Source organism: Acomys russatus, chromosome 16, assembly GCF_903995435.1.
Source record: "Acomys russatus chromosome 16, mAcoRus1.1, whole genome shotgun sequence".
NCBI lineage: Eukaryota > Metazoa > Chordata > Mammalia > Rodentia > Muridae > Acomys > Acomys russatus.
The window spans coordinates 24,238,322-24,256,326 of NC_067152.1; the positions used below are offsets into that span (position 1 = coordinate 24,238,322).

The following is an 18,005-nucleotide window of genomic DNA, read 5'->3' on the forward strand; positions in this document are numbered from 1 at the left end:
AGGCTTGGAAGGACAGGCTTGCCTGGCTGGCCTGGTGATAGATAGATCTGTGGCTGTTGTGGGGGGCAGGGCTGGCTAGAGCTTTGTGTGGCTGCCTAGAAGAAAGTAGGAGCCTTTTTCAAACCCTTCCCTGCCCCACCCCAGCAGGGTGTCATTGGTTCCTTCCAGAGCTGGCTGCTTCCTGGCCTGGCTTCATGTGTGGGTTCTTTTTCCTTTGGGGAGCTGCCCGGGCCATTTCAGCTTTGTTTTCCCACTGCTATATTGGTTCCCAAAGTGGCACTTTGGGTGCTTGGGTCTCTGTAACCTCAGAACTGTCCAGAAATGACACTCTGAGTGGTACTGTCAGAGTTGGCAGTTGCCCCCAGATCCTCCCCCCCCCCCTTTTTTTTTTTTTGGTTTTTCGAGACAAAGTTTCTCTGTGTAGCCTTGGCTGTCCTGGAGTCACTTTGTAGACCAGGCTGGCCTCGAACTCACAACGATCCACCTGCCTCTGCCTCCCAAGTGCTGGGATTAAAGGCGTGCACCACCACGCTCGGCTGACCCCCCCCCCTTCTCATTTGCACCCCAACCTAGTGGAGGCAGTAGCTCTGGGGTAGGGCTGAAGTAGAGGACTTTGTGTGTGACTAAGTCCAGGCCCTCCCCCAGGCAGAAGTGCTGGGAGTGTCTCTTGTTTGTCTCTTCCTGGTCACCTTCATAGAGTGTTTTAGGAAATGCCCTGAGGGGAGGGCTGTAAGCAATGGCGGGGGGGTGGGGGGGTGGGGGTGGGGGGGTGGGTGGGGGGGTGTCTCACTCCTGTCAGGGATCGTATGACCAGCATGCCAGTAGCGCATCCTGAAGAGCAGTCACTCTTACTCAGTGTGGTAGCACCTGTCTGTAATCTCGAACAATGAGGGAGATAGCTCCACTGGTAGAGTGTTGGTCCCCTCAAGTTCTCAGCACCCAGGTTAAAAAAAATGGCAGACCTTCATGCTTGTAGTCTCTCCAGCGAGATTTAAAGGCCAGAGGATTCTTGAGGCTCTGTCTTGACTGGAGAACTCCAGGCTTATAAGAAACCCTGTCTCAAAGGAGGTGGGTAGTGTTCTTGAGACAGAGAGAGTCCAAGGCCAGCCTGGGTTGCATGGCTAGTTTAAGACAAGCCTATGCTATATATGGAAACCTGTCTTAGTTTTGTTTTGTTTTTGATTTCTTTTTTAAAATTTAATTTTATTAATTTATTCAGATTACAACTCAATTGTTATTCCATCACTTGTATCCTCCCAGTCCTCCCTCCCTCCCTCTCTTGTTTTTGATTTCTTGAGGCAGGATTTCTCTGCCTGTCCTGGAACTCTGTAGAGCAAGGCTGGCCCCGAGCTCAGAGATACGCTCTCCTCTGCCTCCCGACTGCTGGGATTTAATGCATGTTGCCACTGCCACCATTAAAAGTGTGCGTCTGTGCCGTGCCACCATTCCCCACCCCTGTCTTTTTTGGGAGAGAGATAGTCCTTTGCTCTGTAGCATAGGCTACCCTAGAACTTTTCGATCCTGCCCAAGCCTTGCTAGGATTACTGTGTGCTACCAAGCCTGGCTGCTTCTTATGCTGGGTCACAAGAGACGACGTGTCTGCATTCAATTCATTCCTTCTTTATCTGGCAAACACTGGTGTGTCCCTGCTCTCAGCTGGGATTAAGTGAGAGGGTAATTTAAGCCACCTAGGAAAGGTAGATCTTCATCGACACTGGCTGGCTGGCTGTTGTACCCTGGGCTACACAACGGTGGAAATTTCTAGAGAGGGAGACCCTGGCAGCACTAAGCAGGGATGGAGTCATCTGGCCAAAGTTGAGGCTTTATTGTAGCCAAACTGACTAGTGGGTTGAGTGACCTGGCAGGCCCTGCCCCTCCACAGCTACCCTGTCATGGCTCCTGAGGCATCCAGACAAATGCAGGCTCTTTGCATGGGTGAAGGGACAGCCTGATTGACAGCCTCTAGGCTACCCCATAGAATTTTCCCCCACCTCCATTCTCCAGTTAAGGCCAAACGCCACAGACTTCAGAAGGAGTGGATTTTTAGAGACTTAACTAGCCAGCTCGTCTTCCCTACGCTGCAGCCTCAAGAGGGGACCTACCTATGGTCACACTGTGTGCTGCTTCCTCCCACTGTATCTCTCTGCCTCCTGGGTTGGGGTGAAATGGATTATCTTTCCCCAGTGAGGAAGGAAGGAAGGCGGGGTTCCTAAGCCTGGGAACCAGTTGAGGTCATTGCTATGTTGCCATGGTGATTGTTCTGGATTAGGGGGCCTGACCCTTGCAAAGCCAGGAAGCTGGAGGGAGTTGGGCTTGGCATTGGTTCAGCAGAGTCGCCCTCACGTGGTGCACGACACAGCACACTTGGACTTCAGCTCTGGCGCCACTATTGATTTCCCATTTAACAGACATGGAACCTGAGGCGTCAGAGGTTAAACCGCTGGCCCAGGATTACTGGGCCTATCAGTCCAAGTTCTTGGTTCTGGAGCAGTATTTAGTGACAGGAAAGTCTCCTATCTTTTGACATGAAAGAAAGGGAATCTGATCCCACCCCAATTGGGCTGGCCTCAAATTCATGATCCTCTTGCCTCTGCCCAGCTTGTCTGTGTGTACATGTGTGTGCGCGCGTGCATTTGTTTGTTTGTTTGTTTGTTTATTTATAAACAGGGTCTCATGTAGCCCAGGCTAGCTTCTAATCCTGTGTGTGTGTGTGTGTGTGCGCGCGCGCGTGTGTGTGTGTCTTTTTACAGGAAACCACAACTAGGTAGAGCCTTCTGGGTTTCTGCAGTCTCCATTTTTTTCTTATCTTTCCAGATGTCTCCTTTCTGAAGGGCTTTCTGGTCGTCATGTGCTGTCTCAGGCCTTCCTCAGCGGGTAGGGAGGGGAAAGGCTACCTACCCTCTGGGCGGCGCCTGGGCCTGAATCTTCTTCCTGGGAGCTTCAGGCAGTTCCTAGGAGGGGTGATGCCTATGTTAGCCCAGGCCCAGGTCCCTGTCTCTGACTGCTAGTGTGAACCAATTGCCAGGTCTTCTCACTGTGTACCCTAACCTAGCCTGCTGAATGCTGGCGTACAGGTTTGACCTACCGAACCGGTTTGGTTTTTTTTTTTTTTAAATCTGCATCAAAAGAGAAAAAATCCCACCAAAGTAGAGTGGAGGAGCTGGCTGTACTCATGGCCTGGCACGGGACTCACAAGCTGTGGGTCCTCAGTGCAAAAGTCCAAACGTGTGACCAGTGAGTGACTCGAGGCTTGGGAGCTGCCTGGAAACTCCCAATGTCCTGGCCCCCCCTATGTCCTGAGCTGACCTGTTTCAGGATAGTACAGCCACTGTAGAGGAAATCTAGGCAGCTGGTGAGGCCTGGAACAGCTGCTTACTGAGGTGGACAGTGAGCCTCCAAAGCCAAGAGACAGGACTCTGCCCCGCAAGTGTTTCCTAGTCTCCGCTCTCCAAAAATCTCCATTGGTGTCCAGGAAGTCCTCTCTGTAGTGTATCGTGGGTGTCGCTAGTTTTCCAGAGAGTTCTTAGGAGACCGGGCAGCAGTGGTGTGGCGGGGCTGTCACCAGAGCTCAGACCCCTCTTCTGAGAGTCTTCTCGGGCAGCAGTCCCTCTCAGAGGCCAGCTTGGCAGGCTCCAGGAAGCTGTTCTGGCTTGTCAAAGGCTCATTGATGGCCTCACCGTTCTCCTGGGCAGCTGCTTTGTCCTTTGGCACAGCCTTTGCTCAGCTGGTTGCTTAAAAACTCCCCCACACTCTTAGTGGGTGCCTCCACCACATCCTGGCTGGGATGCCGGCTGCTGGAGCCTCGGATTTGGCAAGGACTTTCTTATAGCTAGCTGTAGGAGGGAGGGTAGGGTGAGGAGTCAGGCATTCTGTCATCTCGGGACATTTGCTGGTAAGCCATGTGACTTCAGGCAGGGGAAGTGGCCTTTTTAATTAAACAGATTTTTTTTTTTTTCCTTTTAAGAAAAGTTTTTGTAGCCGGGCGTGATGTCACACGCCTTTCATCCCAGCACTCAGGGAGGCAGAGGCAGGTGGATCTCTGTGAGTTTAAGGCCAGCCTGGTCTACGAAGGGAGACCAGGGCAGCCAAGGCTACACAGAGAGACCCTGTCTCGAAAAAAGAGAGAGAGAAGAAAAGTTTTTGGTCCCCCACCCCTCCTAGTTTTTCAAGGTAGGGTTTCTCTGTGTGGCTGTCCCTGGCTTTCCTGGAACTCACTCTGTAGACTAGGCTGGCCTTGAACTCATAGAGATCTGTCTATCTCTGCCTTCCAGAGTGCTGGGATAAAAAAGTATGTGTCACTAGTGCCCAGTCATCGCCCCCTGCCCAAAAAAGTATTGCTTTATGTGTACGGGTGTTTTGCATGGTATGTACTAAGTATGTGCCCTGTGGCCTCGGAGATGAGAAGAGAGCCTTGGACCCCCTAGAGCTGGAGTTACAGATGGTTGTGAATTACCATGTGGGTGCTGGGATTTGGACCTGGGTTACATGGCAGCTAGCCTGGTGTCTTTGGTTTTTTGTTTTTTGTTTTTAAATGTGCAGTTTATTGTTTCCATGTCACACTTTAGGAAAAGGGAATAACTCAACAGCAAGTGAATCTAATGGTCTAGCTCTGTGCTAATGCAATGGACACCTGGGGACAGAGCCCGCTCACTGACAGCGGGTAGAGTTGGCACAAGCCGGTCACAAGTCCCGTGCAAGCGCAGTGCACAGCAAGCCTATTGCTGGGGCTAGGACAGTGAGTGGAGGCTAGTCCCTCATGGCCTCAGTTGTGCTTAGCCAGGTCAACCAGGATGCCTGACACTCTACAGTCACCAAGGTGGCAGGCAAGACAAGGGATCCTGGTGGGAAATCCCTTCACTAGAAGGGTTCCTTGTCGCTAAGAGTACACGGCCCATATACACCGAGGTGCATTAGAGACCAGAATCGGCTGAGCTGCCTGGCAGGCAGGGGCTTATTTCCTCTTTGTAGACTTTCTGGTCACTGCTTCTGATCAGTATAGGTTTTGCTGGTCACACCCAGGTGCTCATTTCTGGGGCTTTTGTAATTTTTATTTTTAAAGATAGAGGCCTCTCTTGTGTAGCTCTGGCTGTCCTGGAACTCATTATGTTGTCTGGAGTGGCCTTGGAACTCACAGAGATCCGCCTGCCTCCGCCTCCTGAGTGTTGGGATTAAAGTCATGTGCCACCACTACGCCAGCGTGTCCTGACGTCAGGACTTTGGCACAAGCACCTCCATCTTTGTTTTCTTTATTCTGTGTTCCGAGTGTTCACCGCAGGTCCTCTGGAACAGCAGCTTGAGCTCTTAACCCCTGAGCCATCTCTCCAGCCCTAAGATGTTGCCTTTCTATGGGCATTCAATGTGTGACCTCCCTTCAGAACCTTCTAGATATGTGTCAATGGGGTTATTATTATTCCGACCCTTTCTGTTTTAGGCTGTACACTGTGGTGGGGGCTTCTGGCCAGAAGCCTCAGCTTAGGCAGGCCGCCTATCCTATTCTCACATTCCACCTAACTCTGGGCTCTCTTCCCCCATCCTCACATTCCAGCTAACTCTGGGCTCTCTCCCCCCTCTCTTGGCTTCCAGGTGCGCTACAAGGAGGAGTTTGAGAAGAGCAAGGGCCGAGGCTTCAGCGTGGTGGCAGACACACCCGAGCTGCAGAGGATCAGGAAGACCCAGGACCAGATCAGCAATGTAAGCTCCTACCGCTGTTGCCCTAGCTACTGCTCTCTGCCTCTTCTCTCATCTGCTCCCAGACAGCCTCAGGAAAGGCCTGATCAGAGGGAAGGGAGTGGTCAGGGTACTTCAGTGTCTTTTCTTTGTCCTCCCTCTTTGCTAGGCACTCTGCCCAAATGGCATTTCCTCCTTAAAGAGACTGCCCTTTGAGAAGAGAGAGAGAGAGAGACAGAGAGAGAGAGAGAGAGAGAGAGAGAGAGAGAGAGAGAGAGAGAGAGAGAGAGAGAGAGAGAGAGAGAGAGAGAGTGTGTTCGTGTTTCATGGGGGTTGTTGGAGTGCAGATTAGCACAGGGTCAAAGCTGGGGTTGGGGGTTGAGGCTCCTGCCTGCCTCTGGGTGCTAACGCTGTAGTCATTTCCGCCCTCCCTCCCACCTCAGCCAGCTCTTCCTTCCTGTGTGAAAACCCAGCTGGCGTTGCTTGCCTGCCTTCCACCCCCTCCAGGCCCCTTCAGGCTCGGTCTGGAGCTGGTCATCGGTGTCTGACTGGGTGTCTGGCCGTTAGACAGAGGCGTGGAGAGTGAGTGGTGCAGTGGTGATCTCTGTGTGGTTGCTGAGAGCAGCTGGGGCTTAGACAACAGGCCTCAATTTCCTCCTTGTGTGGCCAAGGCTTGCAGGGGCCTGATTTGGAGTACGTGGGAGTCAGGGTGCTGCTGCGAGTGATGTCACAGACCATGGGCACAAGCCCAAGCAGAGTTAGAACGTGCCTTGGCCAGCTGCAGCAAGAGCCCTAGAAGTGAAGGATGAGGCAGGCCAGTGTCCTCGCATCTGTAACAGGACAGAGCTGAGGGACTGGGGCTGGGGTGCATAGGATCCAGATTTGGATGGCCCACCTAGGGTCCACATCTCTCTCCATTCTGCCACTAAACAGGTAGCTGGGCTGTGCCCCGGGGGAAGTGTAGTGGGGGGGGGGTATGTGTCTGTCAGGGAGATTCCTTAAAGACAGAATCACCCCTGCTGGGGAGCGATAGTTTTCAAATTCTGCCCTCTGTCTAGAGAGGAGGTAAGAGAGTCGTGGATTCAAAGTCATTCTGGAGGTTGAGGCAAGATTAAGGAAGAGGTTGAAGCCATCCTGGGCTGTGTGAAAGCCTGTGTAAAACAAAACTTTTTGAAGGTGTGTTGAGGATGTAGATTAGTGTTAGAGGATTTGCCCAGAATGCACTGGGCCCAGAGTACTCTCTTTAGCTAGCACCATAAAGAGGAAAACACTGTCATGAATAAATGCTTCTTTTGTTTGTTTGTTGGTTTTGGTTTTTTGAGACAGGGTTTCTCTGTGCAGCCTTGGTTGGCCTGGACTCGCTTTGTAGACCAGGCTGGCCTCGAACTGACAGAGATCCGCCTGCCTCTGCCTCCCAAGTGCTGGGATTAAAGGTGTATGCCACCTTTCCCTGTGTATACAGGTGCTTTCGACTTGGAGCGCTCATTCAGATATTTTTCTGGTTTTGTTTCATTAAAAACAAAACAAACAAACAAAACTGCTGGTGACCTTCTAGTCTAACCAAGTGGGTTTTGCAACCCAGTAGTTGAGCTGACGTTTAAAATGAGGGGCTTGATGAGACGGCCGGCTTCTCCCGGGCCTTCCTCAGGGGGTTTCAAACCCTTCTTGGGCCCCCCCAGGAAAGCCTGTTACAGTTATCCTCTTCCAGCCTGGGCCTGACTCACACCCTGGAGTTTCCTTTCTGGCTCAGGCCACACAGAGGGTAAAAAGGTGTGCCTGGGAGCTCCCTAGATGGAAAGCCGGAAGTCCCGTGGCCTTGGGTGACTGGGGAAGTGTGGAATGGCTCACAAAGCTGGAATTAATGTGGCTTGGTGTCTTGAGACACCTCCAGTCACCAAGGCCAACCTTTAGGACAATCATTCAGTGATGTACCTTGTGAGTTTGGAGGAGACAAGCAAGCCCTAGTCACCTCTGCCTCACTTTCTGGAAGGTTTCCAGAATGTTCTGACACCCAGTCTGTTTCACCTGCCTTCCTGCACCTTGTTGTTGGACATTGGACACATTAATGCAGGAGGAGTTCTGGTAACAAAAGCCTGACTGTGGCCAAGGTGTCTACACCACAGATAGAATCTTATCAGCCACCTCAGGGCTGCAATTAGCTGATTGCTCTAGTTCTGAGCTGGGAGGGGTGACTAAAAAGCTGGAAGTCTCTCTTCTTGGTGTTGGGGACTGGGATCAAAGTCCGTCTCTATCAGAGCCTCCTGTGCTGGACTGTCAGAGGCACCCCACAATCAGCTGGGCTATCAGAGCACCGCCCCCCCCAGCTCAGTGGTAGAGTGCTTAGCTTGCACAAACCCTCATATCCACACAGAGGGCCCCCTAGGATCATAGGGCACTTGGTGACAATAAATGCTAGCTCTGTGTTCTCCCAGCAGTCCAGATCGGCACCTCTGGACTGTGTGGTGCACTTCCCCTCCCCGCTCCCCCCACTGGCTTACTGTGATACTTACTGAGTGAAAATTATTACTTAAAATTCAAAAGGTCTCCCAGCGCTTGGGAGGCAGAGGCAGGCGGATCTCTGTGAGTTCGAGACCATCCTGGTCTACAAAGTGAGTTCAGGACAGCCAAGGCTACACAGAGAAACCCTGTCTCAAAAAAAAAAAAAAAAGCAAAAAACCCCCAAAACCTGAAAAGGTCTCACCAGCCCTGAAGTCAGAGGACACCAGGCCTGGCTGTGTCCCAGAATCCCCAGGAGCACAGGCAGAGCTGTGGCTCCATTGTGCCAGCTTCCAGCATAACTCTTGAGAAAGGAGTTGTCCAGAGCCACACTGGATTGGTTGAAAACCAAGTGTATGCCTGGGGGTGTAAAGTCTAGCCTCAGTCCTGTGTAGGGCAACAGAGACTGACGCATGCCTCATTCCAGGAATGGCAGCATGGGCTTGCCCTTGGATCTTCAGCACCACAGAAAGAGAGAGAAGGAAGGGGGAAAGGAGAAGAAAGAGTGACACCCGTGCTCAGCTCAAAGGAGTTTGCTGAGTATTAGATCTGGGACTCTCGAAGCTCCTGTCACACCATTATAAGTAGCTATAGACTCGTCTAGGCAAGAGAGGGGCAGAGGTGGCTCGGAGCCGTGCTGGCTCCACACCGGCTAATGACAGTAAAGCCGTAAGCTCCTCAGACACCTTTGCTCCTCCAGGCAAGAATACTTTGCTTTTCTGTCAGCCAAAAGTAACCTACATTTTCTGTGCCCGAAATTAGTTTCAGTCTTCAGTGTCTCAAAAAAAAGAAGAAGAAAGAAAATTCCATTTCCTTCCCAGAGTTAAACCGTCAGGAGGCAGGCTCCTAGCGTTCTCATTTTTAAAGAAAGATTTGTTTTGCTTGTCTTTATGTGTGTTTTTGTGCCCCATGTGTGTGAGTGCTCTCTGAGGCCAGATGAAGGGCTGGAATTGCTGGGATTAGAGGTACAGGAGGCTGTGAAGCTGTCTCACACAAACAGGTGCTAGGAACCAAACTTGAGTCCTCTGAAAGAGCAGCAGGTGTTCTTAACCACTGAGCTTCTGCAATCGAAATTCTCCAATTTAATTTTGAAAAAAATTGTGCTTTTACCCAAAGCTTTTTTTTTTTTTTTAATTAAGTCTTTTGAGATCTGTTTTTACGTATTTTGAGTGTTTGCTTGCATGACTGCCTGTGTACCGTAGTGTGTGCCTGCTACTGTGAGACCAGAGTGGGCCATGGGATTCCCTGGAACTGAAGGTACAGGCAACTATGGATTGCCTGTGGGCTATGGGAACTGAAGCCAGGCCCCTCTGCATGAGCTGCGAGCTCTCTTAGCTGCTGAGCCTTCTCGCTCTGTACAAGACTTCCTGCTTGAGTGCTGGCATCACATGCCCGGCTTCTATGTTTGGACAATACTGTAAGTCTCTCACCAGGCCTTTAATGGGGAGGCAGAGGCACGTGGATCTCTGTGAGTTTGAGGCTAGCCTGGTCTACAAAGTAAGTTCTAGGACAGCCGGCATCACATACTCTGTCTCGAAAACAAAACAAACACAACACAACGAGAAACTCCCAAGTCTCTAATAGGAAGCCATATTGCATGGTTGAAAAACTAAGCCTCAGATGGGCGTGGTGGGGCACGCCTTTAATCCCAGCACTTGGGAGGCAGAGGCAGGTGGATTGCTATGAGTTTGAGGCCAGCCTGGTCTACTAAATGAGTTCAGGACAGCCAAGGCTAACACAGACCCTGTCTCAAAAAACAAAACAAAACAAAACAAAACGAACAAAAAAAAAAAAAAAAAAAAAAAAAGAAGAAGGAAAGAAAGAAAGAAAGAAGAAAAGATAAGCCTCCTATGTTAAAGGCAGATTCTGTTACAACCTATTTAACCTACCCTGTCTTCAACTTTGGCTTCCCCATCTGTAAAATGGGGACAAATGACAACATATTATACTCTAGGGCTAGGTGAGAAAAGGAAAGGAGTAATAAACATATAAAGGCACAAAGTAGAACTTCATCCTCCCCACCCCCACCCCCCAAAAAAAAGGCTGGCTGCAAGAGTGACCTGACTATTCCATTTAAGGCTTGGTGTTACTGACTAAGCCATGATGCTGCATCATGTGGTAGGGGACGTGTGGCCAGTCAGGCTTTTTTTTTTTCCACCTCAGTCAGGAAACAGGTACTTCAAAAAGCAGGACATAAGCTGGCCAGTCTCAAGGGGACCCTACCTAGTCCCACCAAATGTCTGCCCATTGAGGGTCTTTCTGCCCCAGTTACTGAGCCCACACGCATGGAGACCTCCATGGAGGCCCAGGATTTGGCTTTTTAAAATTTTTTGTTTTTTGGTTTTTGGTTTTTTGGTTTTTTTTCAAGACAGGGTTTCTCTGTGTATCCTTGGCTGTCCTAGACTCCCTTTGTAGACCAGGCTGGCCTCAAACTCACAGCGATCCGCCTGCCTCTGCCTCCCAAGTGCTGGGATTAAAGGCAAGTGCCACCATTGCCCGGCTATTTGACTTTTTTTTTTAAAGCTCAGATCTTTGGACGCTGGAGACAAACGCCTCAGCATTTAAGAATGCTTTGCTATCGCAGAGAACCTAGGTTGGGTTCCCAGCACCCCCGTGATGGCTCACAAGCTGTCACTCCAGTTCCAGGGATCCAGTGACCTCTTCTGATGTCTGAGGGCACCAAGCCTTCGGGCGAAACACTTGCACACAGAAAATAGTGTTAGGAAAACAAAACTGATGTGAGAGCCAGCCACAGTCTTGGATAAAAGAGAGAGAGAAAAAAAAAAACCCCCATGAGAACTGAGTCGTGATCAGCAGGATCCTCTGGGGGTGGGGGTAGGTTGCTTTGCCTGTTTGCTTAAGAAACTGTTTGGTGAGCCAGGAGTGAGCACACAGCTTCTCCATTTTGCTGGAGCGGAAGTGGAAGGCAGTGACCAGCCTAAGCAGGGCCTCACTTTTCAGCCGTTACACTCCCTGCTTCCTCTTCTGGCTTGTATTTCTTTTCTTTTTAAAAAAGATTTATTTATTTGTTTGTTTGTTTTATTTTTTTGTTTTTTCGAGACAGGGTTTCTCTGTGTAGCCTTGGCTGTCCTGGACTCACTTTGTAGACGAGGCTGACCTCGAACTCACAGAGATTTGCCTGCCTCTGCCTCCCAAGTGCTGGGATTACAGGCGTGCGCCACCATTGCCCGGCTAGATTTATTTATTTATTTGTTTATTTGTTTGTTTATTTATTTATTTATTACATATACAGTGTTCTGCCTGCACACCAGAAGAGGGCACCAGATCTCATTATAGATGGTTGTGAGCCACCATGTGCTCGCTAGGAATGGAACTCAGGCCATCTGGAAAAGCAGCTGAGCCATCTCTTCAGCCTTCTGGTTTGCATTTCTATGTCCTCCCCAGGGTAGGGTGATCCTGGGATTTCCCCCAAGTTTTAGGGGCCCCTGAGGTACTGTCAGCGTTTGAACAGAAGATACGAGAACGGGGGACTGGGTGTGTAAACGCTTGTTCCCAGGACAAGGCCTGTCTGTCCAGCTGGGACTTTGTCCATTTTTTCCAGTGAGAGCCTGCCATCTAAGTCTTGCCGTGGAAGGGGGGAGCTGTGAGCCCCACATACATTTCCAAAGCTCCCTTACTCACCATCTATAATGCAGAGCCCCACTCCAGGAAGGGCTCTCCTTCAGGGGCACCTGGCTCTGTAGGCTAGATGCAGACCTGTTGCCTCCTTTTCCTCACCGGGTAAGTGCTTCGCCAAGTCTGACCACCTGTGTTAGATTCCTCGGGTCCCTTATGGTGGAAGATGTGAGCTAATGCTCACAGATCACCCTCTGACCTCTGTGGCATGTGCACTTCTAATAAACAAACAAGCAAATGAATGTAATCTTTAAAAGTTAAATTTTGGGCTGGAGAGATGGCTCAGTGGTTAAGAGCACTGTCTGTTCTTCCTAGAGGTCCTGAGTTCAATTCCCAGCAACTATATGGTGGCTCACAACCATCTATAATGTGATCTGATGCCCTTTTCTGGACTGCAGGTGTACATGCAGGCAGAGCACTGTATACACAATAAATAAATAGATAAATAAATAAGAAAAAAACTCCATTAAAAAATAAAAATTAAAAAAAAATTTTTTAAATATGAGGAGGTTGTGGGGCTGGAGAGATGGCTCAGAGGTTAAGAGCACTGTCTGCTCTTTCAAAGGTCCTGAGTTCAATTCCCAGCAACCACATGGTGGCTCACAACCATCTACAGTGAGATCTGGTGTCCTCTTTTGGCCTGCAGACACACATGCAGGCAGAATATTGTTACATAATAAATAAATCATTAAAAAAAAAAGAAATATAAGGAGGCTGTAAACAAAAACAGACAGACATTGGAAGAGCCGGCGTCTTGAGTCTTTTATGTGCTGTTTTTTACTGCTCCTTGCTGGCCACGGAGCAGGGTCCCTAAGGAACTGGAGCTGACGAGGTCCCGTTGGCACCCCTCACACCTGGGTGCCCTTCCAGGAGGTACGAGGGTTCTGGTTTTAGTCCAGCCCGCGCTGGCTGCTTTGCGTTAGACTGTTTCACCATTTGGGTGTGTATCCCTGCTTGGTCACAAAGGAGACAGCGGAGGAAGGGAGAGATCTTAGTTTGTGCCAGGGGATGAGTAGCTTGCTGCCTCCAGGCGACGCTCCTCTCACACCCCACTGCCATGCTGCCTGCTGCCCCTGCCAGTCTGACATCCAGGCTATAGTAATAACCATTATTTAGGGGGCATGGGCAGTGAGGATGTGCCCCATGAGGGTGCAGGAAGGACACTTAGATTCTTTGTGCCTGCTGCTTATGGGGCTCAGATTTTGTCCCATCAGTTTAGTGTGTGTGTGTGTGTGTGTGTGTGTGTGTGTGTGTGTGTGCATTTTACAATATACATTCTGTATTTGTACGGTGATACTTCACGACTCTAAAGTAGCGTGCTTCGTGAGGATTGTGCCAAAGTACCCAGGGGAATATTCAGTCAGTTTTTTTGGCAGTCCTGGAGGCTGGCTGGCACAGTCACTGTGTCACGGGTTGATCATGTCAAATGAACAGCCTGTGATACTAAGTATGCAACTCACGGCCTGGACCACAGGAAGGGCCAAAAACTAGGGGGTGATGTGATGATTAATATTGACCATGGTGTGGGAGCTAGAGAGGTCAGCCCCTGCCACAGGCTCATACAAGGGCGAGCTACCCCTTCCCCCTCCCCCGCCCCCTCTATTTAGAGAGAGGGCCTCATGTATGCCCAGCCAGGCCTGAAACTTAATAGGTAGCCAAGGATGATCTTGAATTATTTTATTTTGAGATAGGGGCTCACTGTGCAGCCCTGCTTGGCCTGGAACTGGCTATGTAGACCAGGCTGGCTTCAAACTCAGATCCACTTGTCAGCCTCCTGGGTGTCTGCTGATGGGAAAGGAATATACCGTGCCTGACAGTGCGTAGCATGTGGGGCTTTGTGTGGCCTATACTAGACCAAGCACTCGGCTTAGCAACTGAACCATAAAACCAGCCGGTCCTTGCATGGCTTAGCAACTGAACCATAAAACCAGCCGGTCCTTGCATGGCTTAGCTGAGGCTTGTTATGGTTAAATTACTTAAACAGCTGTAGCTCTTCAGGAGTCTCTTACTGTGTATGTGTGTGTGTGTGTGTGTGTGTGTGTGTGTGTGTGCGTGCGCGTGCGCGCGCGCGTGCACGCGTTCACGTGGGTAAGTAAAATGGTCTCACTATGTTGCTCAGACTGGCCTTGTTCCTCCCTCCTGCCTCAGTAGCTAAGGTGATTGGCACTTACCACCGAGCCCTCTACCCATTCCTCCTGCACTGCAGATCAAATACCATGAGGAGTTTGAGAAGAGCCGCATGGGGCCCAGTGGAGGTGAAGGTGTGGAACCAGAGCGCAGAGAGCTCCAGGACAGCAGTGGCTACCGGAGGCCACCAGAACAAGAGCCTCAGCCTCACCACATCCCGACCAGTGCCCCAGGTGAGTGTCAGCCTGGGGGGGCGCTGGGGAAGGGGGCGAGAGAGGGCCCTGAGGTCGGGAGACTTGGGCAGAGAGAAAATGGCCATGCAGGTAGGAGCACTCCCCAAAATCTCACGCCCATCCTGCAAAGGAGGTGAGTGCAGGGGGGGTCTAGAAAAGCGGATCCCAGTGTGTGAGGAGCATAGTGCAGCCCTGGTGTGAAGCCTAAGTCACAGATGAATGTGAGTGCCCAGCACGCCTTTGGTGGCGGATGCTGAGCAACGCTGCGGGGTGCGGGAGAGTTGGGAACTCATGGCTTTTAGAGTCACAGGGGTTGGGGGGAATGAGCCGGGCAAGACAGTTTCTGAGCTTTGTCTCCTCCATTTTCCAGTTTACCAGCAGCCCCAACAGCAGCAGGTGACCCCATCATATGGTGGCTACAAGGAGCCTGCGGCTCCTGTCTCCATACAGCGCAGTGCCCCAGGTGGTGGTGGGGTGAGTAACTCTCTGGAATGGGGAGACCCTGGGGTGAGAGAGGTCATAGCTTCTGCACCTCTGTACAGGCGTGCATGCACACACACACACATACATGGTAAAGGCTAAGGATGGCACAGCACTTGCCTATTCTGCACAGAATCTTAGGGTTCTGTCCCCAGTGCTATGTCCCCTTTCCCACAGAAAAGGATTGTGTACTTCCTGTGTGGGCAGGAAGTAGTCTTGTGGCTGCTGCCTTGAGCCAGGCCTGTAGTAGGACGCATCAGTTTTGCTGGATGAGAAAATGAACCACAGTAGGAAGCTGGGCGGGCGGTCCTGGGTGTAAACGTGCTAGTCCGGGTGTTCAAAGATACATTCTGCCGGGTGCGCGCGCGGCTGACCTCCACAGCGGGTGCTTCGGGTTTCAAAGCCGCTCGTGACAGAGTGGAAGAGAAATAAAGTAGCCTGGGAGAAGTGGCCTCGCTCTAGGGAGGAGACAACAAGAGGCTGTGTGGAGGAGAGGGTAGTGAGTGGCCTGTGCGCACGGTGGGGTCAGGGACGAAGGGCAGCAGAGTGAAACTGTAACATTCACGGACAGTCTGTACAGAGTAGAGGAGTGAATGGTACCAGGGGACAGGAGGTACAAAGGCCACGTGACAGACATCCTTGAAAGGTTTCCTGGAGACAGGAAGAGGAAGTAGATGAGGTCAGGTCCTTTGGGGACTTGGAGGCCTTTGTGGCCAGTGATCTACACAGACTGACAGTTGACTTTTGCTTTATGAAAATCACACTGGCAGCCGGGCGTGGTGGCGCATGCCTTTAATCCCAGCACTCGGGAGGCAGAGGCAGGCGGATCGCTGTGAGTTCGAGGCCAGCCTCGTCTACAAAGTGAGTCCAGGATGGCCAAGGCTACACAGAGAAACCCTGTCTCGAAAAACCAAAAAAAAAAAAGAAAGAAAATCACCCTGGCAGTTGAGTATGGGTGTAATCTCAGCACTTGGGCGTGTGAGGCAGAAGAGTTACTGCGAGTTCAAGGCTGGCCTAGCTACATAGCTAGAGCTTGTCTTAAACATTAAAAAAGGGAAAAGAAAGGGGGCAAAAAAAGGAAAGGTTAACCTTGGTCCCCATATGGGGAAAGATAGCTGACTGAGGGGTGGGGGTGTGTTGGGAGGCCATTTAGAGGATGGTCAATATACTGACCAGGATCTGCTAGCATATAGGCTTGGAATCTCTTAGAAGCATTTTGTCCCCGATTTGGGACTGAAATCAGACTAATAATGGTTTCAAAAAGAAAACATTGGTACGAATAGTCCTTCAAATAATAGTGACTAGGCCATGCTTTCCCCCCACCCTTTTTTTTTTTTTTTTGCTTTGTGATGTTAAGAATCAAACCCAAGAGGCCGGGTGTGGTGGCACACACCTTTAATCCCAGCACTTGGGTGGCAGAGGCAGGCAGAGTTCAGGCCAGCCTGGTCTACAAAGCAAGTTTTGGATAGCCAAGGCTACACAGAAAAACCCAGTCTTGAAAAACCAAAAAAGAAAGAAAAAAAGAGAAAGAAAGAAAGAAAGAAAAATTAAACCCAAGGGTTTTTCTTTTTCATTTTTTTAAGATTTATTTATTATTTTGTATACAGTGCTCTGCCTGCATGTACACCTGCATGCCAGAAGAGGGCATCAGATCCCATTCTAGATGGTTGTGAGCCACCATGTACGTGCTGGGAATTGAACTCAGGACCTCTGGAAGAGCAGTCAGTGCTCTTAACTGCTGAGCCATCTTTCCAGCCCCGACACCAGGATTTTTAATCTAAGATAGCTATGTAGCCCAGGCTGGCTTTGAGCTCAGGATTCTCATCAACTTATATAAAACGTTTTTTTTTTTTTTAATGTGCATTGGTGTTTTGCCTGCACGTGTGTCTGTGTGACGGTGTCTGGTCACCGGGAACTGGAGTTACAGTTTGTGAGCCACCATGTGGGCGCTGGGAACTGAACCTGGGTCCTCTAGAAGAACAGTTTGGAGCTCTTAACTGCTGAGCCATCTCTCCAGTCCCTGCGTAGCACACTTTAAAACCACTATTTCAGTGAGTCTATGGGGCTTTACTGCTCCATGGAAATAGGTGTGAGAGACTCCATTGCAGAGCCCACCCCAGGCCCCACCTTCTGGATCACTGCTCCCCTGAGGTCCCCTGAGAGGTAGAGAGAGAGAGAAACACAAGGCCTGGGAGCCCCTTTGTGGAGCGCTTGCCTGGCCCACGAGGTGTGGGCATGGGAAAGGAGAGCCCACATCCAACACCCAGGCTGACTGTTGGCTATGCTCCCCCAGAAACGGTACCGTGCAGTGTACGACTACAGCGCCGCCGACGAGGACGAGGTCTCATTCCAGGATGGGGACACCATCGTCAATGTGCAGCAGATCGATGATGGCTGGATGTATGGGACCGTGGAGCGCACCGGTGACACGGGGATGCTGCCAGCCAACTACGTGGAGGCTATCTGAGCCCTGTGCTGTCCAACCCTCTGTCTTCAATGCATTCCATGGCATTACATCTGTCCTGGGGTCTGACCCATCCACCCTTCAGTGTCTCTGTCTTTTAAGATCTTTGACTACTTCTTTGTCCCCGCCCCTCCTCTAGCTGCTTTGGCCAACCCAAGCCTTGTTCTGCCACTGTTATGGGCTCCTTCCTCTGGCAGGCTTTCCCTTGGACCAACCAACTGATTGATTTTTTTTTTTCCTCTCTCTCTCTCTCTCTTTCTGGAGGAAACAGGCTGAGCACTCTGGGGAGGGCAGGATTGTTCTGAGGAGGGTGGGCTCACAGGGCTGAAATGGGAGACCCAGTAAGGAGATAAGTTAGGTGGGGTGTAGTCGCACATGCCTTTGATCCCAGCACTCAGGAGGCAGAGGCAGGAGGAGCTCTGAGTTCGAGGCCAGCCTGGTCTACATCATGAGTTTCAGGACAGCCAGAGCTATAGAGTGAGACCCTGTCGTCTGGGAGGAGGGGCGGGGTTGTTGCTTAGTTCTCAGCCTCACTTCCTGCCCTAGGTCCTTCATAACTCCCTGGCCCAGTTCCCCTGACACCCCTTCATCCCAGAGTTGGGGTAAGCCCCATACTCCTCCTCATACCTCCAAGTGGGGCTCTACACATTCCCAGGGGGTGGGGATTGAGGCCTCAGTTACCTAGCGACCTATGTAATGAGTTTACCTTTTTGCTAGTCCTCCCTCCTGACCCTCTGCCTCTTCAGGACATTTAAAGGAGAGCAGAGTTCCTTCTGTGGGCTGAGTCCCTGCCCCCATGTGTGTGTTCCATCACACACTGAGTGTGCCGCCCTGCCCACACAAATCCAGGGCTGCCACAAAGAGCTCCCCAGGAAGCTAAAGTCTGGGTCAAGCTCTTGCCT

At 50.8% G+C, this 18,005-nt stretch overlaps 1 protein-coding gene across 1 annotated transcript in view; it reads left to right on the plus strand.

Moving 5' to 3' along the window:
- The window catches only part of Lasp1 (LIM and SH3 protein 1), a 37,486-nt gene extending 19,909 nt beyond the window's left edge, over positions 1–17,577 (plus strand). The window contains exons 4-7 of the mRNA XM_051158452.1: positions 5,584–5,691; positions 14,006–14,159; positions 14,530–14,633; positions 16,933–17,577. Coding sequence (XP_051014409.1) covers positions 5,584–5,691; positions 14,006–14,159; positions 14,530–14,633; positions 16,933–17,106 — 540 coding nt within the window. The 3' untranslated portion in view covers positions 17,107–17,577. The remainder of the gene's footprint in view (positions 1–5,583; positions 5,692–14,005; positions 14,160–14,529; positions 14,634–16,932) is intronic.
- Positions 17,578–18,005: the final 428 nt, after the last annotated feature.